Genomic DNA, 21,006 nt, shown 5'->3' with positions numbered 1-21,006 from the left:
AGCATAAAATCTGAACTAAACCTGTTTTTTTTAAATTGTCTTTAAGATTTGCTAAAATAATAGAAGTTGTGTTGTCAAAGTCAATCCACTCACAGATTCTGGCCATGACCCTCTAATAGTAACGTGAGCCATGTTGTGAAGTGACACTCCCTAGTACTTTGGTTGCAGAGACAACCCAATGGTTCAAACACACCTTTATTGTAAGCCTGGGAAATTACTAGATTATGTGATTTTCCAAGGTCTCTATCAAGCCTGTGATTTTACGATCCTCTGTATCATGTACATACCTGCTTTTCCTCTGAGTCACTCATTTTTCTTACCTTTGCCCAAGTAGCTTAACAAGTTTTAACTTATGGAACTATGGCGAATTCAAAAATTTAAAAATAATTCAGATTTGCTGCTAGAGAACGTCTGATACTTATTTTTATTAGTTTCAGAGTGAAAAATGCAGGATCTTGAGCCTATATAAGTAGATCATTTCCAGTTTCAAAACTCACATGTTCTTTGACTGACTGGGAATTGACTGTGAAACTTAGTGGCTCTATGCCCTCACTCTTAGGCTGAATTGGTGATGACATGTCTAAGAGCTTTTAGCAAAGTTCATCAAAGGACAGTATAAATCCAAGCTTAATAAACTCTAAAACAGAGCATCATATTTCACATTCAAATGACTGACAACCAAACTCAGTCACACCAGGAAACTGTTCCAGTAATGACACAGGAGAAGAATCTCACATACCATTCTGAATGAGGGTTTGTGACCGTGTGAACCTTCCGTGGACAGCTGTCATGTGCAGAGGACTTTTACCATCTTTACTCTAAAAAATGAGAGAGAGAGAAACAATGGGCCAGTGACATCAATCTGAAACATTCCTATGGACATTGCCAGCAATGCTCAATAAAGTGTATGTGATATCGCAAGTTATTGCCTAACTTCACATTTTTTTTCACGTTTTTTTATTGAAGTATTTACACGTGATATCACAAGTTATTGCCTAACTTCACATTTTTTTATTGAAGTATTTACAACGTTGTGTTAGTTTCAGGTTTTCAGCAAAGTGATTCAATTATACATATATATATTCTTTTTCAGATTCATTTCCATTATAGGTTATTGCAAGATATTGAATATAGTTCCCTGTGCTATACAGTAGTAGGTCCTTGTTATTTATCTATAACATCACATTTTAAAGAAGGTTCGAGACGTGGAAATTATTCTAGAGAAGAAATGCAAAATTTTTAGTTACACGGACAATTTTTAAACTACCCTGGTTTAAACTGAGGAAATCATCCAAAACATTTTTTCATCTCCTGTGATCTACTGGTGAAGGTTTCCTTCAAGGAGTTTTATTTTTCAACTTTTTAAAAAAATTGAAGTATAGTTAATTTACAGTGTTGTGTTAGTTTCTAGTGTATAGCAAAGTGACTCAGTTATACATATACAGTATATATTATTTTTCATATTCTTTTCCATTATACAGTAAAATGGATAGTATATGTATAGTTTATTACAGTGTTTTTTTCACCTTTTGTCTATAGTACATGAAAAAAAGACAAATGATGTATTAACTTGTTTGGCCCTGTTTGACCTGAAGATGACTAAACTGCTATAAATCACTGCAACTCTCAAAATTGACCTGAAATCCTCCACCATTCTCTACATTCTAGTTCCACAGAGAAACACCACTTTCAATTATTCCAAAAGAGAAACATTTGCTTCACTTAACTCATTAGAAATCATAGGATTAAGATATGCAAATTGCCATGTTAATGATTAGCTGGAAATATGCACTGAATTTATACATCTCTTTATTATTCAAGATATAAATGATGGCATTCTCTCTCACAGATTAAGCCAAAAGATGAAAAATGTACAGAATCCATACATTAGTCATCATTACACCAAATACCAAAGTCCTACATATTTGATTAAGAAATAATCATTTACAGAATTTCTTCTAAAAATAGTGATACCCAAACGAAAATATTACTGTTATTTTAGACCCAAAGTATCCCCAACTGAGAGAATATATTATGTATTATTTCATTCAGACATTATTAAAAAAGAAAAGAAAAGAAAGACCCAAAGTATCCTCAACTGAGAGAATATATTATGCATTCTTTCATTCAGATATTATTTAAAAAAGAAAAGAAAATAAAGAAATTTATGTAACTATTCTTTTTCTAAGTCTCAGAAGAAACGTTTTCCTAAGCCTGAGGTTAAAATATGAGATTTCAAAAACACAAGTTCATTTTTGTGATGAAATTCAAATACGTGTGCTTTAAAATGACTCTTTCAAAAACTCTACAATGGAAAACAAATAATCACTTAAATATTTCTCAGAGTGAACCACAGACTACCTGCATCTGAATCACCCAGGATTCTCGTTAGAAATGTGAATTCTGTGCCCTAACCCAGACATAAACTGACCCAGAATTGATTTCATTTCTAACTTCCACAGCACACTAAAGTTTAGGAGCCACTGGAATAGCTTATAAAACCACAAGGTTTAACAGAAGAATATTTATTATATCCTATAAGTCTATTGCTTAGACTTAAGAAAGGAACTATGCACAATCTGTGCCAAGGAAAGAGTTAGTCAGAGTGGTAACTGCATGTTGAGTGAAGTAAATAATCATTATAGTGAAAGGTTCTCAGGTTGATGGGGAAAAAAATACAAAAAATAGGATTTTTTTTTCTCCATCTTAATCTTGTATGATTATAACCTGAATTAGAAAAGATTGAGAAAGGAAAGGAAGATGGAAGTAAGCTTGAAGCTTTACTGAAATTATATCTTTAGGGAAAAGGAGCATTAGTCAAGAAAATGAGGATATGATGCCATCACCAATCATAAGACATATGATGGAGAAGAGCTCCTAAAAGCTTTCCGATTCCAGAGCCTGGGTCTTAGCTGGGATAAATGCAGACAATTCAAAAGACTAAGAAGTCTGGGAACCACTTAGGAATAAGGAGTTAAGACACACTCCCTCCAACAAAAAAGTGATGACAGTCCAAGGCTCTTAAGGAAAGAGAAGACAGAAATTGCAGAGCCGACATTCATTTGTCCCTAGATGGTGCTATTTCTTTAAATTTTGCTCCAGTATTTTCTCTTAAATTTAAGATGAAAACATAACTTATTAGCATTTAGTTAAATATATAGAAAGCCTTAAATATTTCAGTGTTTAGATAATATCTTTATAAATATTTAACCAAGCACTTTTCCACGCCTAGAAAAGAGCTTAAAGGCTAGGAGTAACCACCAACCTGGTGGCCACTAACTAAATTGCAGCCAGAGAGCCAAAGCAGAAGTCACCAGTTTCTACAGTATATAGTTTACGAAGCTGGTCCCATTTCAAGGACAGCAAACACCATACCCTTTTCCTCCCTTGGAGTGCTTGTGCTTTTGGTAAAGGGACAAACAGAGATGACCAAAGTTAGGTTAAATGAAAAGGATGGCAATATGGTCAATGGTGATGCTTGCTTCTGATCTACCCTTGCAGATCTTTGCCTGAGTTCACATACCACTGAAGACAGACCTTAGCTGACTTTTTTTTCTCACTGGGATATGGGTGGCAGGAGGTTGGGAATTGGGGACAGGAAGCATTAAGGGTACCATAGCAGTCATTTTTGGGCAGCTTTGTTTACATGGTATAGGTGTAAAGGGAACTCATTTCAAAAAGCCATTGAAAACCAATGAAGGTCAAAAGACTAGTACTTTTTATTTAGCCTTTACAAGTTAGAACTCAGAATATTCAGGTTGAGACTGAGGATCCTACTGAGTTTCATTATCTGCCTGAGAAATTTTTCACGTGGGGGTGGGGTCGGGTGGCGGGGAACTTGCCATTGCTGCTGCTGGCCCTAGAACTTCAGATACCAAACATTCCCTGAATGCTCAAAGAAGAAATGATCAATTATCCCACTTATTCAAAGCTCTGCTTTTAGAAAAACTTCATTTCTAGTCTCCTTCCAATTTCTAGGTGCATTTTCCCAGAGCAGATTTAGGGCTTGGAAAATTTTGTTACCTTGAGAACTTGCTTAATAGCTCTCCTGTTGACTTATGGTTCAGCCATAAGTCATGAAAGAAAACCAATGAGGACTAAGACTATTTTATGACAAACATTAGTATTCTTTCAGGGAAAAATTCACCATCATCCAAGGAAGATTAATCCTTGAATTAATGAAGCGTTTCCATTCTCAGAAATCCATTCATTCTTTTCTTCCACTTCTAATGCCTTCTTTCCTCCTCCTCCCATAAACCTTCTCTAAACTTAAATACATAGTTACTCCCCAGGAAGCTGAAGGCACTGTGTTCTCTGTGGCACAGTGCCCCCTGGCGCCACAAAGCTCAGGGGCCCTGGTGGAGGGCAATAAAGTCTCTATAAAATAAATATAGTCAGAAACCCCAAAGGGCTTCCTAATTCAATGGAAGAGCAATCTAATACCCTGGTGTGCAAAAAGCCATATACAGTCTAATTTTTTTAATGCTTCTAAAGGCCGGAGATGGTACGTGGTTAGCTCAGACATTCACCCCCCTCCTTTCCTCACTTCCTCTCCTAAGATCCAAGGGCCATGTCGCTATTACTGCTTACTCTTGCCTACTCCAGTTTCATCCGCAACCTCTGCAATGCAATTATAGAATATAACTTGGTCCTCGTACATAAAAAGAAGGGAGCTAGTCCACTTCAGTAAATGTGTGATGGGCTTCAGTTCCAGTCTCTTAGGGTTAAGTGATCTAAGGGCCCGTGCACAGAAAAGAATTGAGACCATAGGCAGGCGGAATGTTAGGCAGGCAATGGTAATTTCTGAATCTATCTTTCTAAGTCATATCCAGCATGGCCACGTGTTTACTGTCTTTCTTTAATGCTTAGTCTGAGTGCTTCCAAAAAGAGCCTTGAGATGCTACAAAAATTACAATGTGGTCTCTAATGGAGAAGGGAAATTATTTCATATTTCCTCATGCTCTTCCTATTTGCAAAAAAAAAGTAAACTTTCAACAGATTATTGTATTAAGTATTGCGTCTCTATTATTTTATAATAATTAAACTTTGTGATATCACAATATTCAAAATCAAGGACAGGGCCACGGTCAATCTAAGCAAAATGAGGGACTGTAAAATGCATGCAGGACACACAGCCTTCCTCCCCTCTCCATCATCTTGCAATTTCTCCTGAAGACATCACTTTTTGTGTTTTGTGAGGACAGAGGAAAACATAGTGAACACATGAGTAGGTATTGGCTACATTTCAATCTGCTAGTTTCTTCTAACTTTGGAAAATCTAAACAAATACAAATTGTCTTGCAATCTACAAACACTTTCAAAATCCAAGGGCAATGTGGTGCAGAGAGATAACAACCTCCGGTCAGACTGAATGGCTCCACGGAAATGTTAGATGATCCATGCATCCAGAGTTAACTAATAAAGATTCAAGAGAATTAGGATGTAGACAGAGTAGATGGGGAGACTGAGGGAGGAGGCTAGATTTGATTCAAAATCCCATTTACACGGATTAGATAATACATAAACCCAAGTCTCAGACTTTTTTCAAATGGTGCTTCTTATACTCTATTGATGATTAGCAGTCTACAGGAAAAAATTACCTATTAAAATTAAGTAGCTATGCTTTCCATGTCCATTTTGTGGGGGAGAAGAGAAGGCTGCCATAAACCAAGGCACCATACCTAGTTGAAGCCTCTTATCCAATCTGAACTGGCTGCTAGTCAGTTACCTGGGAGAAGTAGGTAGGTATGCCAGAAAGTGGCCTTCTAACCTCAGCATAGGGCACACTGAAAGCATCAGTTGGCATGCTTTACAGAGGAAATGGAGAGCATCAGATAACCCCGTGAATTAATTAAGGCTGGTAAAGAGAGATACTGTATCCAACTTCAATAATGTTCCTTCCTCTGGAGGATCCACAGGAGGTCCCTCAGACATCAGGATGGCAAGAAAAGTGTCACAAGTCTTGGGGACATTGACGGTTGAGCCACCTGTTTGCCTCCTGTCCTCCACCACCCTCCTCTTAGACTTTAACCCCGCATGTTGGCTCTTTCACCACCTTGGTTTCTTTGTTGCTCCTAAAGACCTTCATCTTACCTCCATGTAGGACCTTGGATGGGGTTCCCTTACAAGATCTAGAACTCTGAAATTCTTTTCAGCTAGTTTACTTTTTCATTTCTGCCTGCTTTCTACCTTCATGAAGACACTCCATCCCCTTCATTTCCTTCCTATCTTCCCTAACTCTTCTTTTTTCATCCGTTTCTCTGGCTCTTCCTCCTCCTCCTGATCCTAAGAGTAAAGGGTTACTGGAGTCCTACATCCCCTTCTCTACTCAGGCTATGATGTACTCTCTCCATGGGTGACCTCATCATCCTTTTCTCCCAGTTTCAACTATCAATCACTTCTATGTGAGTGAGACAACCTAGGTGTTTTCTTCTCTTCTCTACTGCTCTCCCATGCTAGAGAATCACATTTCGCACTATTGGTTTTCTCAGACTGGCTGTATCAAAGGCTCAAAATCAGCTTCTCAAGAACTAAACTCACTGGTTTTACCTTCTAAGCCTACTCTTTCTCCTGACATCCCTTTTAATAACAATAATCATTTATGGAGTACTCACTCTGTGGCAGGCATTGTTCTAAGTAATTTATGTGAGATAACTTGCTTAATCCTCACAACAGTCCCATGAGGAAGATACTACTGTTTCCCTAATTTTACAGATAAACAAACAGACACACAGAGAAGTTGTTTATGATTACATAATTACTAAAAGTCAAGGTAGGACGAGAATCTAGGCAGTCTAGACCCAGAACTGGACGTTGAATCACTATGCTGTACTACCTCTTTAGCCAGATTTCAATTCTTATACTCATCTTTATCTCCTCCATCTCTTGTCCAACGAAATCCCAGCGATTTCCTTTCTGCGAAGCCTCTCCCTCCGTTGGCTGTCCCCATCCCCCTGTCCTCATTACCTCTTATCCAGACCCATTTCATTGACTTCCAGTTATCTTCTACCTGTCCCCTCCCTAGGTCCACTATATCTGAAATTTTTTTTTTTTATAAAAATGAAAATAGCTTTTTTTTTCTTTTGGATATAAAAATAACACATGCTTATGGCATCACAATAAGAAGATTAAACCAAATATATTGAAAAGAAACTAAAAACCCAAATCATAATTTTGCCTCACTGGAGTGATAACTGTTGCTAGGATACTGATGTAGATTCCAGATATTTTTTTCTTTCTGTGCACATACATAGACACATACTTTTTGAAATTATAAAACTGGATCATATTTACTTATTGGATTTTAATTTTTCATTGATTACACTGGGCATTGCTAGTCTTTTTGATACTTGCCAATTTTAAAGGCAAATATTAATGTATTAGTATTATAAAAGTATTAGTTTGCATTTCTCTAATGACTAGTAATACTGAATATCTTTTCATAAGTTTAATGGATATTGTATTCTCTCTCTTGTGATCTGCATTTGCCCATATTTTCTAGTAGACCATCAGACTTTTTCTTATTGATTTTTATGAGCTCTTATATATTAAATATGTTAACTCCTTGCTTATACGTATATTGCAGAAAAATTTCCGAGTTGCTCCCCTTTCAATTTTATGTTAAGGTTTTTGTTTTTTTCTTTTTTGTTGTTGTGTCTTATTATATAAAAGTTTAAAAATTTTATTTAGTCATATATACATTTTTTTCTTTATGTTTTCTGTCTCTGGTTTTCTTTGCCCAGATTACTGTTTCTAATGCTCAGTTCTGATCATGTGGCCTCTATAATGATTAGCGGACCCACACCCTATAGAGGCCCCAACTCCTTGGCCAGTAGATAAGTGCTCATTCTTGGTCGGGTCACATTTCAGCTTGTTCCTGGCTCCTTTCTTTCATATGATTTGTACTCCATTCAATCACAATAAACAGCTATTCTGAAAATTTGTCCCATATTTCCCCACTATTATAAATTAAATGAAAAAATATAAAAGGACTTTAATAGTGAATACAGAAGATCATTAAAATAGACTGATCCAATATTCTTGAAATTAAATCTTGGAAATAACAATTTTTCAAAAGCAGAGACAGAATACACTGGGACCTTACTTTACAATTCCTGTGTGCTTGGGAGAAGGGAAGCTGAGGATGCGAACAAGGTCACTTGGTATACATCAGGATATTCTGCTACAATCTAAATGCATCCAAGTGATGTAACCTGGATCATGAAGACTACCTGCAAAAGTTCCTCTTGGTTATGTTACAGTGAGCAGACTGGTTACCTAAAGTTTACCTATCGAGACCTCTCAACTCCTTTGCTTGCCATTCCATGTATCTGGAATGTCCTCTCTCAAATTCTCTCTATCCCTCCTCATCGCAACTGATATCAATCTTCAGCTCAAAAGCAATCTCTAGTTTTGATGCCCAAGCAAAAAGCAAGTCAATACTTGCTTCTTATAGTTTGCAGCACTTTATTAATCTCTCATGCCACTCATGACATTCTCTCTTGCCCCATGATTATCTGAGTACATTATCTCCTTGCCATATCGTAAATTCCTTGAGGGCGCCTTGGAGTATACACCCAGTACCAAACAGAGGGCACTAGGTAGTCCTCAGTAAGTTTGCTGAGTAAAGGAATTACCATTAAAACCAGATTAATATCATATGATTGAAGCCACTATCTGGGGTTTACTCCAGGAAGCCATTTGAGAAACTCCTTGGAGGGCCTTGCGGGTTGGAAACAGACCTGAGATCATTAGGTTAGGCTTCCTTTTCATGCTCAGCATCTCTGCCCTATCAGCTCAACATTCACCTCAGTATTAGGATCTCGGCCAAGTCAACATCCCTGAGACCCAGTATTTGCTCCCGTATATTCACTAAGCTACCAAGGGCACGTGGCTAGAACCTCAGTGCCATCCACTGGTACCACCACTCCTGCAGAAGTTTCCACATCATGCCAATATAGGGTAAGTCCGCAAGAATCAGGATGCTTCGAGTTACAATTCACTAATTGTAATTTACAGCAGGTGAGTTTGCTCAAACAGAGGCTCAACGCAAAGGTATTTCACACTGAGAAAGGGAGACTGAGAGAGAGTCATACCTGAATGTTAACATCCGCCCCGTTGTTTACTAATAGTTCAAGACACAAAGCACCGTGTGTGGAGGCAGCAGCAAAATGCAACGGGGTGAACCCGCTGTTGTTCGGCTGGTTCACGTTAGCACCGTAGTCGGTCAGCTCGTTGACTACAGCATCCTGCCCGTTGTAGCAGGCCAGGTGGAGGGCCGTATTTCCATACACATTGATTTCATCAATCTGCAAATGAGTCCAACATGGGCGATTAAAAGCACTGAAGCCAATTTACTCCATTTGCCACCGAAAGCCTAATGGCTGTGCTGGAGAAAGGAGATACCCATCTGTCAGTGTGATCATTCAGAGCTTACCCTTGCCCCAGCATGGTCATCCTGGGAAGGCTTCTCACGCGGAGGTAAAGATCAGCAAAACGTGAAAGTGACAGAAAGTGAGCTGGGAGGAAGAGTGAGAGGTTTCCACTCGTGGGAAGATATCTTTCAGCTAGGGAAGGGATAAAAAGGGAAAGGCAAAGCTGCCTCAAAACGCCAGAGGAGACCTGAATCGGGGGAGAAAGAAAAGAGCCCGAATCTCAACAGTGAACAGAAGAGGAAAGGGTGGGAGGTGCTCAGGGAGCTGCTGTGGGGCCTGAACTCAGAACCCGCTCTGCTGGTCTGACACCTCAAGAGGCCACATTCTGGTGGCTGGGCTGTGGAGCTGCCCTGGTTATTTAGCCCCCAGCTCCCTCTTGCTCTCCCAGACCTGCCCTGACTGCTGTTATCACCATCTCACTATTGCAGCTTGGTTTTCCTTTCCTCCGGGACAGCCTCACTACTGCTCCTGCCCTGCTACCTAAAGAGAATGGCGTGAGGCCTACTTCTCCAGCTCAGCATGTTTGTCCTGCCATTCATTCATTCGTTCATTTCTGCTCGGAAGCCACGATTTAGAAGGCTAGGTTCTAAAGGTGGGATGATGAAACCTCGCCAGTCTTTTAAAAACGACTGGTGGATATGTATCATAGATGTTAAAATATTTCTCTATCTATATTGATATAGAAAGTTAGTCTGTTTCTGGCTTTCTACAACTTAGCATATGCCCCATTGCCCTTCATCAGTTGCCCATGTAAACTCAAAAAAGACAGTATGGTAAGAAATGAGGGGGGGTTTTTTCCCCGCTTGAACTAAAATGCAAACAGGATTTAATTTCAGAACAACAGAAAACCCACAAATGCACCATGGGGTGATGCCTGAATCATAGCTCACCTCCACCCCCAGATTCAGGAGATGCTTGACAACGCTGATCTGCCCGTTGGAGGCCGCGGCATGTAGGGGCGTGTAGCCCTTCTTATCCTTACACGTCACTTCCGCGCCGTGGTTAACGAGCAACGCCACAACATCCAGGTGGCCTGTAGAAACAAAGCAGCAGAAAACATCGTTAACCTTTATAGGACAATTGGACAATTCATTCCACCTGAATTATCACCATCAGCTTTTACTGCCGCCAGCATTTTGCTAAGCTGTTTATAAAAAGCTGCTTCATGGCAAATATCCAACAAATATTTAGGGAGTACGTACTATGTGTCAGGCATCACGTAAGTGCTGTGGGAAGAAAGAAGATGATTCACGTGTGAGCCTTCTCTTTAAGGAGATCGATGCCTGTTTACAAATAAATAATGAGGAGGTCCTGCCAATATGTTAGAACCAGAGACTAAAAAAATTCATGTTAAATGAAAGCAATGCTTTTGAAACCAATTGCCATTCTTCACTGAAAAGTCTAACAATGACAATTTGGTTTGGAAAAACTAATGAAAGAAAAAAAGATCAATTAATCAGAACAACTCCAGATTATTGTTAAATCATATGAAACTGCTGCTGTTTGACCCTTTTTTGGGCCCACAAAAATGGCAACTTCATATGGTTCAACTTCAAATTCTCATGAATTACTGGCTAAACTGAAAACCCGTCTAGTTTCGACTCCTGTTGGCATATTTTCTAGAATATCTTCCTTTGTTCTCTATCTTGCTACATATACAACGATAAATGTATCTGACCTTTATTTCCTGACTAAAGATTGTTCGATGCTTCAAGATCATTGCTCTAAACATTGTTGATAACTGAAGGGTAGAAGATGAGTACTGGCTCCAGGGCGTAAAATATGTGTGTGTGTGTGTGTGTGTGTGTGTGTGTGTGTGTGTGTGTGTGTGTGTGTGTGTGTGTGTGTGTGTGTGTGTGTGTGTGTGTGTGTATGTACAAGAGAGACAGAGTTTTGTCTTGGCTAGTTTTATGAAGACTTATATACAGAAAAAAAAACTATTTTGAATTACTGATGGTGCTATCTTAAGCTCTTTGTCCTGGTTTTGTCCCTTAGTCCCTAAAGATAGTCATCTGTATATGTGTTCCTATTTGTATCCTGATGACACACAAAAATGTAACTTTACTGCTTTAAAGCAATTCTACACATATGTTTTAGCCACGTATCAGCAAAGAACAAACGTGAAACTCCAGGTTCTTTGAGTCCCACGTCACACTAGCATAGTGTGTGCTCTGCCTAAACATCATGTGGCAAACGCTCACTGGCTCCAGTCCTGCAGGGACCGTGCAGACATCCAACCTGCTTCAAACAACTCGAAAGTCCATGTCACCTTGTAAAAAAGGATAATGCGTGCAAAATCTTAAGATTCTGCTTTTTTTAAGTCCAAGAATTCACTCAGGCCCATCTATAGCCACAGAATTTATTTCATCCCTGCCCCAACCCATCCTCTTTTTTCTCTCCACAATTAACATTATTATTTTTTATGATAATAAAAGGCCCGTAGGCTTATTAAAAAGGATTCAGAAAAGGCATAAAGGTGTTAAAAGGAAACCAAAATCATCCACAATCCCTTGAGATACTCAGTTAATATTTCAATGTTTAATACATCCCAGGTTGTTCTATTTTATAATATATTTTTAACAAAAATGAGGGTTGTATTATTCATACTGTATTATGATCTGTTTTCACTTAACATATCACAGAACCTTTCTATGTTAATAAAAATACTAATGATATCATCACTGTAGTTACTGCATAGTGTCCCATTGTGTAGATCTTTCACAATCTCCTGTGTTGTGATGGGCAGTCAGGGTGTTTATAACTTGGTGCTGATAGAATCCTGCTTTTCTGCTTTTCTAATTGCAGGATGTTCTCCAATTAGAAACACAAAGGAAGGATCTTAGTTCTTTTAGTTCTTCATTTCCCAAGAGTCAACACTGAGAATAAACTCTATGAGGGCTCTCATTTGTCAGTGGTACTAGTGCCAACAAAAGTGAAGAGGAAAAGCGTAGAAATGTAATGTCTTCCTTTGTCTTCTGCACCCGAGCTGGCAGAAACAAGGAGCAAGCCCCAGCTCTGTCGGCAGTGGGGTAGCAGAATCACCCACAGTGACTCTGGGCACCTCCACCTACACGACAGCCAGGGTGTTGTCCTTTATTCCTTCCTTTTTGTTTCTTTCAGGAATATTGATAAATAAAAAGACAAATGAAATTTACATCCTTGCTTTGCTAGCCCATCCTTCTTTCTTTTTAAACACCTTATTTTGCTGCCATAACAAGTTAAAATAAGCACAATTTGTGCAGCTTTCCAATCCAGATTGAAACACATTCAATGAAGTCCACGCCATGATTCATCCCTCCTGCTCTTTGTAGGATAAATAAATCTCTGACAAAGCAACTGCCCAATTAGAGTGCTCTGTGCATGCCAGTACAAGGACCGGATCTTAATTCAATTGAATCCCAAGCTTGAAAAGAAGTCAGGCTCGCCCAAGAGAAAACCTGTGTGGTCAGTGAGAAACCCGGGGCTTCTTTAGTTCAAGTTATCTGCACTTTGCTCTCCATTCATGGAATCCTTACCCATATAAGCTGCCCAGTGCAGAGCACGCCGGTCCTTCTTGTCAAACGCATTGATGTTTGCCCCTTTGGCCAAGAGTAAATTAACCATCTGAAAGATAACCGACAGTGAAATCAAGTGTATACTCTGTAATGGTGAGGGGCCCTCACCCTCAGCAGGTGATCTGAGCCAAATTAATGTCCAATCTAAAGGCAGGTCAGGGCTTCCCTGGTGGCGCAGTGGTTGAGAGTCTGCCTGCTAATGCAGGGGACACGGGTTCGAGCCCTGGTCTGGGAAGATCCCACATGCCGCAGAGCAACTAGGCCCATGAGCCACAACTACTGAGCCTGCGCGTCTGGAGCCTGTGCTCCGCAACAAGAGAGGCCCGCGCACTGCGATGAAGAGTGGCCCCCGCTTGCTGCAACTAGAGAAAGCCCTCGCACAGAAACGAAGACCCAACACAGCAAAAATAAATAAATAAATAAATTTAAAGGCAGGTCAGAGATCTGAAGTTCAAAGTAGGAAGATACCACGGCCAACCTGCGGCATGTGTGTCAGAGGAAAAGACTGAGGTGTCGGCTACTTTTTCAATTCACTGTGGCTCTAAATTTAAAAATAGGTATAGTCACCTAAGGTTTGGTGTACAAATATTATTGTCACATTATCTAAAAGCCTCAGCAATGAGATTAGTTTCCACATGGGGCTAAGAGGGTCTGTGGGGAGGATTCTTGTTCTCAATGACGAGGACATTGACCTCCACATGGCCATTCAGAGCGGCATGGTGCAAGGCTGTGCGTCCCCCTCGGTCAGAGACATTGACGCTGCTCAGCAGGGGAATGATGACTTCCGCACACTTGATGGCCTTATTGGCTGCTGCCACGTGGAGCGGGGTCTGCCAGTTCTTGTCCCTCGCGTTGACGTCAGCCGAGTGCTTAATCAACACTTGCACTGCTTCCTACAACAAAAGCAGAATTTGCAGGGGTCACTGACAAACGCTCAGTCAATCCTTATTGCATATGAGCTGCTTCACCAGACCCTGGAACTACAGAAAGGGAAAGGCTCCCTGCCCTCACAGGCTGGCTCACGACGTATATTCTTCTGAGACAAGCAAGGTCATACGGGATGAAGATTAAAAGAGTGGCACAGGGCTTCCCTGGTGGCGCAGTGGTTGAGAGTCTGCCTGCCAATGCAGGGGACACGGGTTCAAGCCCTGGTCTGGGAAGATCCCACATGCCGTGGAGCAACTGGGCCCGTGAGCTACAATTACTGAGCCTGCGCATCTGGAGCCTGTGCTCCGCAACAGGAGAGGCCGCGATAGTGAGAGGCCCGCGCACCGCGATGAAGAGTGGCCCCCGCCTGCCACAACTAGAGAAAGCCCTCGCACAGAAACGAAGACCCAACATAGCCAAAAATAAATAAATAAATAAATTAAAAAAAAAAAAAAAAGAGTGGCACAGATTAAAACAGATTCACTCTCCCTTTCTCTGTTAGGCCAAGAGCCCTGGCATAACTCCAAAACCAAATAAACCATCCAAGTGTAAGGTTTCCTTACAAAATATAAGGTATCCTTAGGCCAAACGAGAGCACTCATGTGCAAGTAGGTTAGAACATCCATAGACCAAAGGGCCCCCAAAGATCATCCAAGGTTAGACATATTTGTCAGTAAGCCTCCCTCTTCCAAAGCCAAAGGTCCCAAAGCTCTCCAGACATTCTTGGATCAATTTATAAACCTTTGGTTCTCTTGGCCAAATCTCAACCCTCCCTAACCTAAGCAGTCAAGGGAAGAGGATGTCTATTACCACCTCAACTTGAAGTTACGAAATTGTTCCGTCTTTCCCCAATCTTTTCTATGTTAAAATGAGACTTTTTTTCTGCTGTTGAGTCCCTTCACCCTTACTGAGCCTCCCACTTTTGATTTTCCTTCTATTGACCTAATCATCTTTTTAGCCTCTTGAACTATAACTCTCCACCTTGGCTGTGCAATGGAATCACCTGGGGAGCTCTTAAAAATACACATGACTGTTCTGTATTGATTCCAACTGGCCTCAGAATGTCTGTAAAGCTCCCTGGGGACTCTGTTATGCAGCCAGGATTGAGGACACTCTTCTCTTTAGTCAAGTAAATGATATAGCTTCTCTCAAGAGGAGGGAACGGCTGTCGGTTGTTTCTCTTTATGTCTAGAGACATCCCTGAGACCAGCTGGGTGTCCCTGGCTCCTTTACGGACATCTTGTCAATGTGGCATCAATAGACCAATGAAAGGCATTAGTACCACATTCCTGCCACCCTTCATGGACAAAGAACTTACCCTTGTCCACCTTAATCCCCACAGACCTGGACTGTCTATCAACTTTATCATGCAGGTATATAAAAGAATCCCCCAAAAGTAGATGACTTGAACTCTCAGAATTAACATTTTAACCAGGGACATAAATGATGAAATTAAAAAAATGTTCCATGAATCAGTAGTGGCAACATATTGAGATGAATGGCTAACTTGAACAGTAGAATGAGAGCAAAAAGAAGTTAACTTTGCAGATCAGAGAATACACTTTAAGAAAACAATGTGACTCCATTTAGATGCTATAAATAAAGGGCAATAAACTGATAGGATCCAAGCAAACAATCAAGTTGTTAAGATTACCAAAAAGGAAAAAAAAAAAGATATATGCCACCCATCCTCAGCACAACTGATGATAATGACTATTAAATATTCCTTGAGCCCATTTTAGAGTGAAACGTGTACATGTATTATAAATGCTCGCTTACTATGTAAAAAACACTGTTAGAACTATGGAAGAGTGAAGGAAACATTAGCCAGGCTCTATCCTAAAAATTAGGTGGGTGAACAAAAAATAAAAGAAAAGCTAGATCACAATATAAGCGTTAAGATTTAAAAAAGAGAAAAATAATATTTTTATCAATTTTCATCCCATAAATTGTGCAGTTTATGTACATGTGCAATCAATTGTGATATGGGAAGAAAATATTGGAACCTCCATTTATATTTTATTTCTTTAAAAAGGAAAGCATTTAAGCTGCTATTTAACTTCTGGATTGGCATCCTGCCCTCAGTCAGCTCCATGGAAGATCTTGCCTCACAGTGTTGGAGATGCCCTCAGGGAGGGGTGGGGCTTCCACAGTGCTGGGGGGGCGGGGCTTGCCCTCTCCATTCATTCACTTTGAGTGCACTGAAATACAGTGATGGCCTGCCCAGTCCATTTACAGATTGTAATACATACCCTTAAACTGAAAACACCCTAAAATGGACAAGATTTATGCAAGGAACCCACAGATTAAAGACAATAATAATACCAATGCAAGCATAAATGATGTGAAAGTCACAGAGCTGACACCTCTACTCCTCGTAAAAGCTTTCTATCACCTACATTACAAGGTAAAAGTAACGACAAATTTAATCAGATCTGACAAGAGCTTGGCAAAAACAGAGAAATCATCAAAAGTCTATTATCTAGGGCTTCCCTGGTGGCGCAGTGGTTAAGAATCCGCCTGCCAGTGCCGGGGACACGGGTTCGAGCCCTGGTCTGGGAAGATCCCACATGCCATGGAGCAACTAAGCCCGTGCGCCACAACTACTGAGCCTGCACTCTTAGAGCCTGTGAGCTACAACTACTGAGCCCGCGTACTGCAACAACCGAAGCCCATGCGCCTAGAGCTCGTACTCCCCAACAAGGGAAGCCACCGCAATGAGAAGCTCGCGCACCGCAAGGAAGAGTAGCCCCTGCTCGCCACAACTAGAGAAACCCCGTGCGCAGCAACGAAGACCCAACGCAGCCAAAAATAAACAAATTTATAAAAAAAAACCCGTCTCTTATCTATATGGTTATTTAAGACTAGGACAAATGAAAAGCCTCACTCTAACATTTCACCTGTGCCTTGAAATATTATCTAATGATAGTAGTTCTTATATATAATTTATAAATAAATGAGATGTATATTCTGGAGATGCATGCTGAAAAAGTTTTGCAGATACGTGGCCAAAAGGGTTGGAGATAACCATCTCAAAAGCAGTACTATAAAAAATGGTATATATCCTTTTCACACATTCACAGCAAAATAACAATACATACTGTCTCTTTAATACCTTCGCTTTGTTTATTATTTTACTGTACTTGTACAGATTCTTGCTTTGCATTAAATATTATGTAAATTCAGGATAGACTAACAAAACGGAAAATGTACAGGAACATTTCACAAATTTATACTATAAGACCAATTCATGAGAAATTTGTTTTTTAAAGGTAAAATGTGATTGCTCTTAGAGTAACTGCGACTAGGTGAATGAGATATTACCTAGGAGAGGCCCTACTTTTAAACGAATATTTAGGAATGATTTTCATTGTACCCACAGCAATACTTTAAGCAAAGAAAATATACATTCATATGCCAGTTATAGTTTATATATAAATAAGTGCTTTTAGAGTTTGTGGGGGAAAAAACTGTATTCTTAAGTAGATAATACTTCTAAAAATACTTTAATCAGATAAATTTTGGTTTGGTTTTGTAAATAAAATTTTATTGGAACACAGCCTCATTCATTTGTTTACATACTATCTATGGTTGCTTTCAAATTATAACAGCAGAGTTGAGTATTTGTGACAGAGACCACATGCAGCCATCAAAGCTTAAAATATTTACTATCTCACCCTACACGGAAAAAGTTTGCAGACCCCCTGGACTAGCTCTCTGTTTGAATTACCACAAACTATAAATTATCAAATCTGGTTAAACTAAAATTTTGTTATTTACCAGCATGAAAAAATACTATTTTTAAGTCCAAATAGTCTTTTAAGGAGGGCAGGTCCTATGAAAAGAGTCAGAGGCCTCTGAGTTCAGCTCTTGCTACGTGATGGTGGGTCTACAGTGAATTTTAGGAGGGGGCCAAACAGAGTTGCATTGCTCTGCATAATAGAGTGGGAAGCATTTAGAGCCTGGCAGGAAGGAAGGGATGAGGACAGAGAGATTGGAGAGAGGACGTGGCCCTGCACCCCAGGGAGGAAGTATACATCTGGGTGGGAACCGAGTCAACAGGCCAAGAGGGAAGAGGAGAAAGCTGATGCACAAACCCAATGAATGCAGCAAGAGCAGGCTTGTGGAGCCAGACAACCAAAACTTAAATCTCCAGGAATTCTTTGGAATTGTTGGGAGAATATCAGACTTTGAACAAGTGGTTTCCAGTCAGTCATATCCATTTAGAAGGCTAGGTGCCCCTGACCAACATCTGGGTTATACCTCAAAAATTAGAAAAGGAAAAGGTTCAAGTTCATTGATCAGATAGGAAAAAAAGAAGTGGGTAGGGTCTCTAATAAATTTCTTTTCATGTGAACTTTACATAGGTCCCAAGTGAGTGCCCATTTCACCACGTGTCTTTTGTACCAACACTCACTTTCACAGTTCAAGGACACCTAGAATAACCGTTACTTTTATTTCTCCAATTTTATAAAATGTTTTAACTTTGCCATTCTCCATTTTTACTTTTATATCTGCTTATATTGTGAATTGAACAGTTTTCATCTTACTTGACAAGAAAGGACTCTATCAAGGAATACTTAGTCTACAAAGGAGGGGTTCTTATTTAATTTCCAAGGATTAACCGTTTTTTTTAAAAAGAAAATGCAAGTATAAAATGATTATGGAATTAAATTCAGAAGTAGAAAAGGCCTCAGGGGTCATCTGGATTGACCCCTCATTTCATTTGATAGGCAGCTTCATTTTATAGGGAAGATGGCTGAAGATGGTTTGCCAGACCGGGTTTAAGGGCTCGTGCATTTTCTACTATGTCAGAGCTTACTCGGCGCACAGTAACAGCCAAGCACCCTGACGTAAATACTTTGAAATGTTAATGATCCTTAGTTATTTACATTTTTTTAAAAATTTTATTTATTTATTTATTTATTTTTGGCTGTGTTGGGTCTTCGTTTCTGTGCGAAGGCTTTCTCTAGTTGCGGCAAGCGGGGGCCACTCTTCATCGCGGTGCGCGGGCCTCTCACTACCGCGGCCTCTCTTGTTGCGGAGCACAGGCTCCAGACACGCAGGTTCAGTAGTTGTGGCTCACGGGCCCAGTTGCTCCGCGGCATGTGGGATCTTCCCAGACCAGGGCTCGAACCCACGTCCCCTGCACTGGCAGGCAGATTCTCAACCACAGCGCCACCAGGGAAGCCCAGTTATTTACATTTTTAAACGCTGAAGTTTTAGCCTGCCAAACTGGCTTCGTACATTTAATAGAAATGTAATACAATACTTTCACAAAAACGAAGCTTTGATTTAAAAAGACTACAATTTCCTTTTTCAAAGTTGCATTTCTCTTTCAAAAATTTTAATCTTGTAAGCATTTTAATTTGGTTTTAAGAGGAAGTAATTCTATGACTATTTAGGGAATTACTGATTTTTGTAATCAAAAGAAGTCTCTCTTTTCCTGTATCACACATTGGCTAAAAAATTAACAGCTAGGAGTTTGCACTGACAGAAACTTACAAGGTAAAGAAGAAGCTAATGTGGGCAAAGGGAAGCTGAACAATTTCTGAATCAAGAAAGGATACTTAAACAGTACTTTTCAAACTATCTGTGGTGAAGGGACAGTTTTTTTTTTTAATTATTATTATTTCAAATTCATCATGAGTAATTAGAAGAATAATAAAATGAAAAAAGACAAAGACAAATTATAAACTCAATTATTTTATCATTTAATTTAGCAGGCATGAAATTACTCTATCAAATTTCTCTAAAAGTTGCTAAATGCTCACTCATGTCACAAAAGGAAAGACAAAAACTCAGACTAGTCACAAGCCACACTGTGAGCAGTGCTGCTTCAAAGCCTTGATTTCTTTTTTAACGAACAAGCATGTGTGAGGATTCTGGCATTTCTCCTGAGTGGAGGGATCAGCCTAGTTAGCATTCAGCCTTAGGACTGTAGGCCTTGTTGGATTACACTCCACAGTAGGCTGTCCTATATGAGACACAGAAATAATAGACAGAGGGAGGAACTGTCACGGGATGTGACACAGGAGGGAATTGGAGATGGCATCTGCAGTCATTTTATTTCTACTTTTTACGACTTTCTCCTTTTATAAAAGGTCACTCCAACCCTGTATAAGAAGTAGAAACATACACTGTGGCACATGGAAAAGATGAGAAGAAATAGGATACATGTGCCTTAAAAACTGTTTCCTCCAATATTTGTTTTTCTTACTCTCAAATGTGCATTGCATTTAAGTAATCATAAATTACTCATGGAAAAGTAATGCTTTATGACTATACAGAGTCCTTGTAGGCATAAACAATGTCAAATTTTATAAACTGTAAGTTGCTTTAGACCAGGGTCTGAGTTTCATACGATTTTCTATACTCACCACAAAGCCTGGCAGGTATCTGGCACCTAGTGTATATTCAATAAATTTGGGTAGAATAAATATATTGGTATAATCATTAGCAAACTCTCTAAGTAATAATATGCAAAAATTAACAAGACTTTTTTTTAATATACAGCAGGAAAATTAACAAGACATTTACATGGGCTGAGGTCCCTGAGGCTGCACTCGAGTCTCGAAGGCATTCACTCTATTAATGTAAAGTAATAACCAGTTGGGGCTTTTACCCTCTATTGATTATAGCAATTTCATATCCTGTAAGAATTGTATAAGTTGGTGCCTAATTTCTTCCAATTAATCAAATTATTCTTCTAAAAGTACCTATTATTAAACTAAACTTGCACTTTATTATTATAATTATTATTAGAGTACAATTATTCTAAGAACTAGTAGTACAAAGGAGGACTTGGGGATGTGAAAGAATTCAAACTATTCAAGAACCACTGGGGGACTTCCCTGGCGGTCCAGTGGTAAAGAATCCACCTTCCAATGCAGGGGACACGGGTTTGATCCTTGGTCGGGGAACTAAGATCCCATATGCCGTGGGGCAACTAAGCCCGCGCACTGCAACTACTGAGCTCGCCTGCCTCAACGAGAGAGCCTGCGTGCCGCAAACTACAGAGCCCACACACACCCTGGAACCGGCGTGCCACAACTAGAGAGAGAAAACCCAAACGCCACAACTAGAGAGAA

At 39.8% G+C, this 21,006-nt stretch overlaps 1 protein-coding gene across 7 annotated transcripts in view; it reads right to left on the bottom strand.

Annotated features, from left to right (window-relative positions):
- Positions 1-21,006, bottom strand: part of ANKRD44 (ankyrin repeat domain 44) — a 329,081-nt gene that overhangs the window by 115,397 nt on the left and 192,678 nt on the right. For all 7 annotated transcript variants that reach the window (XM_068544732.1, XM_068544730.1, XM_068544733.1 and 4 more), the window contains 5 exons: positions 13,681-13,881; positions 12,950-13,037; positions 10,325-10,467; positions 9,096-9,308; positions 740-818 (listed from right to left, as the gene is read on the bottom strand). In XM_068544732.1, coding sequence (XP_068400833.1) covers positions 740-818; positions 9,096-9,308; positions 10,325-10,467; positions 12,950-13,037; positions 13,681-13,881 — 724 coding nt within the window. The remainder of the gene's footprint in view (positions 1-739; positions 819-9,095; positions 9,309-10,324; positions 10,468-12,949; positions 13,038-13,680; positions 13,882-21,006) is intronic.

This window comes from Eschrichtius robustus, chromosome 5 (assembly GCF_028021215.1).
Source record: "Eschrichtius robustus isolate mEscRob2 chromosome 5, mEscRob2.pri, whole genome shotgun sequence".
In the NCBI taxonomy this organism is placed as follows: domain Eukaryota; kingdom Metazoa; phylum Chordata; class Mammalia; order Artiodactyla; family Eschrichtiidae; genus Eschrichtius; species Eschrichtius robustus.
The sequence above is the reverse complement of the archived record's forward strand: the minus strand, read 5'-3'. Positions and strand labels throughout refer to the sequence as shown.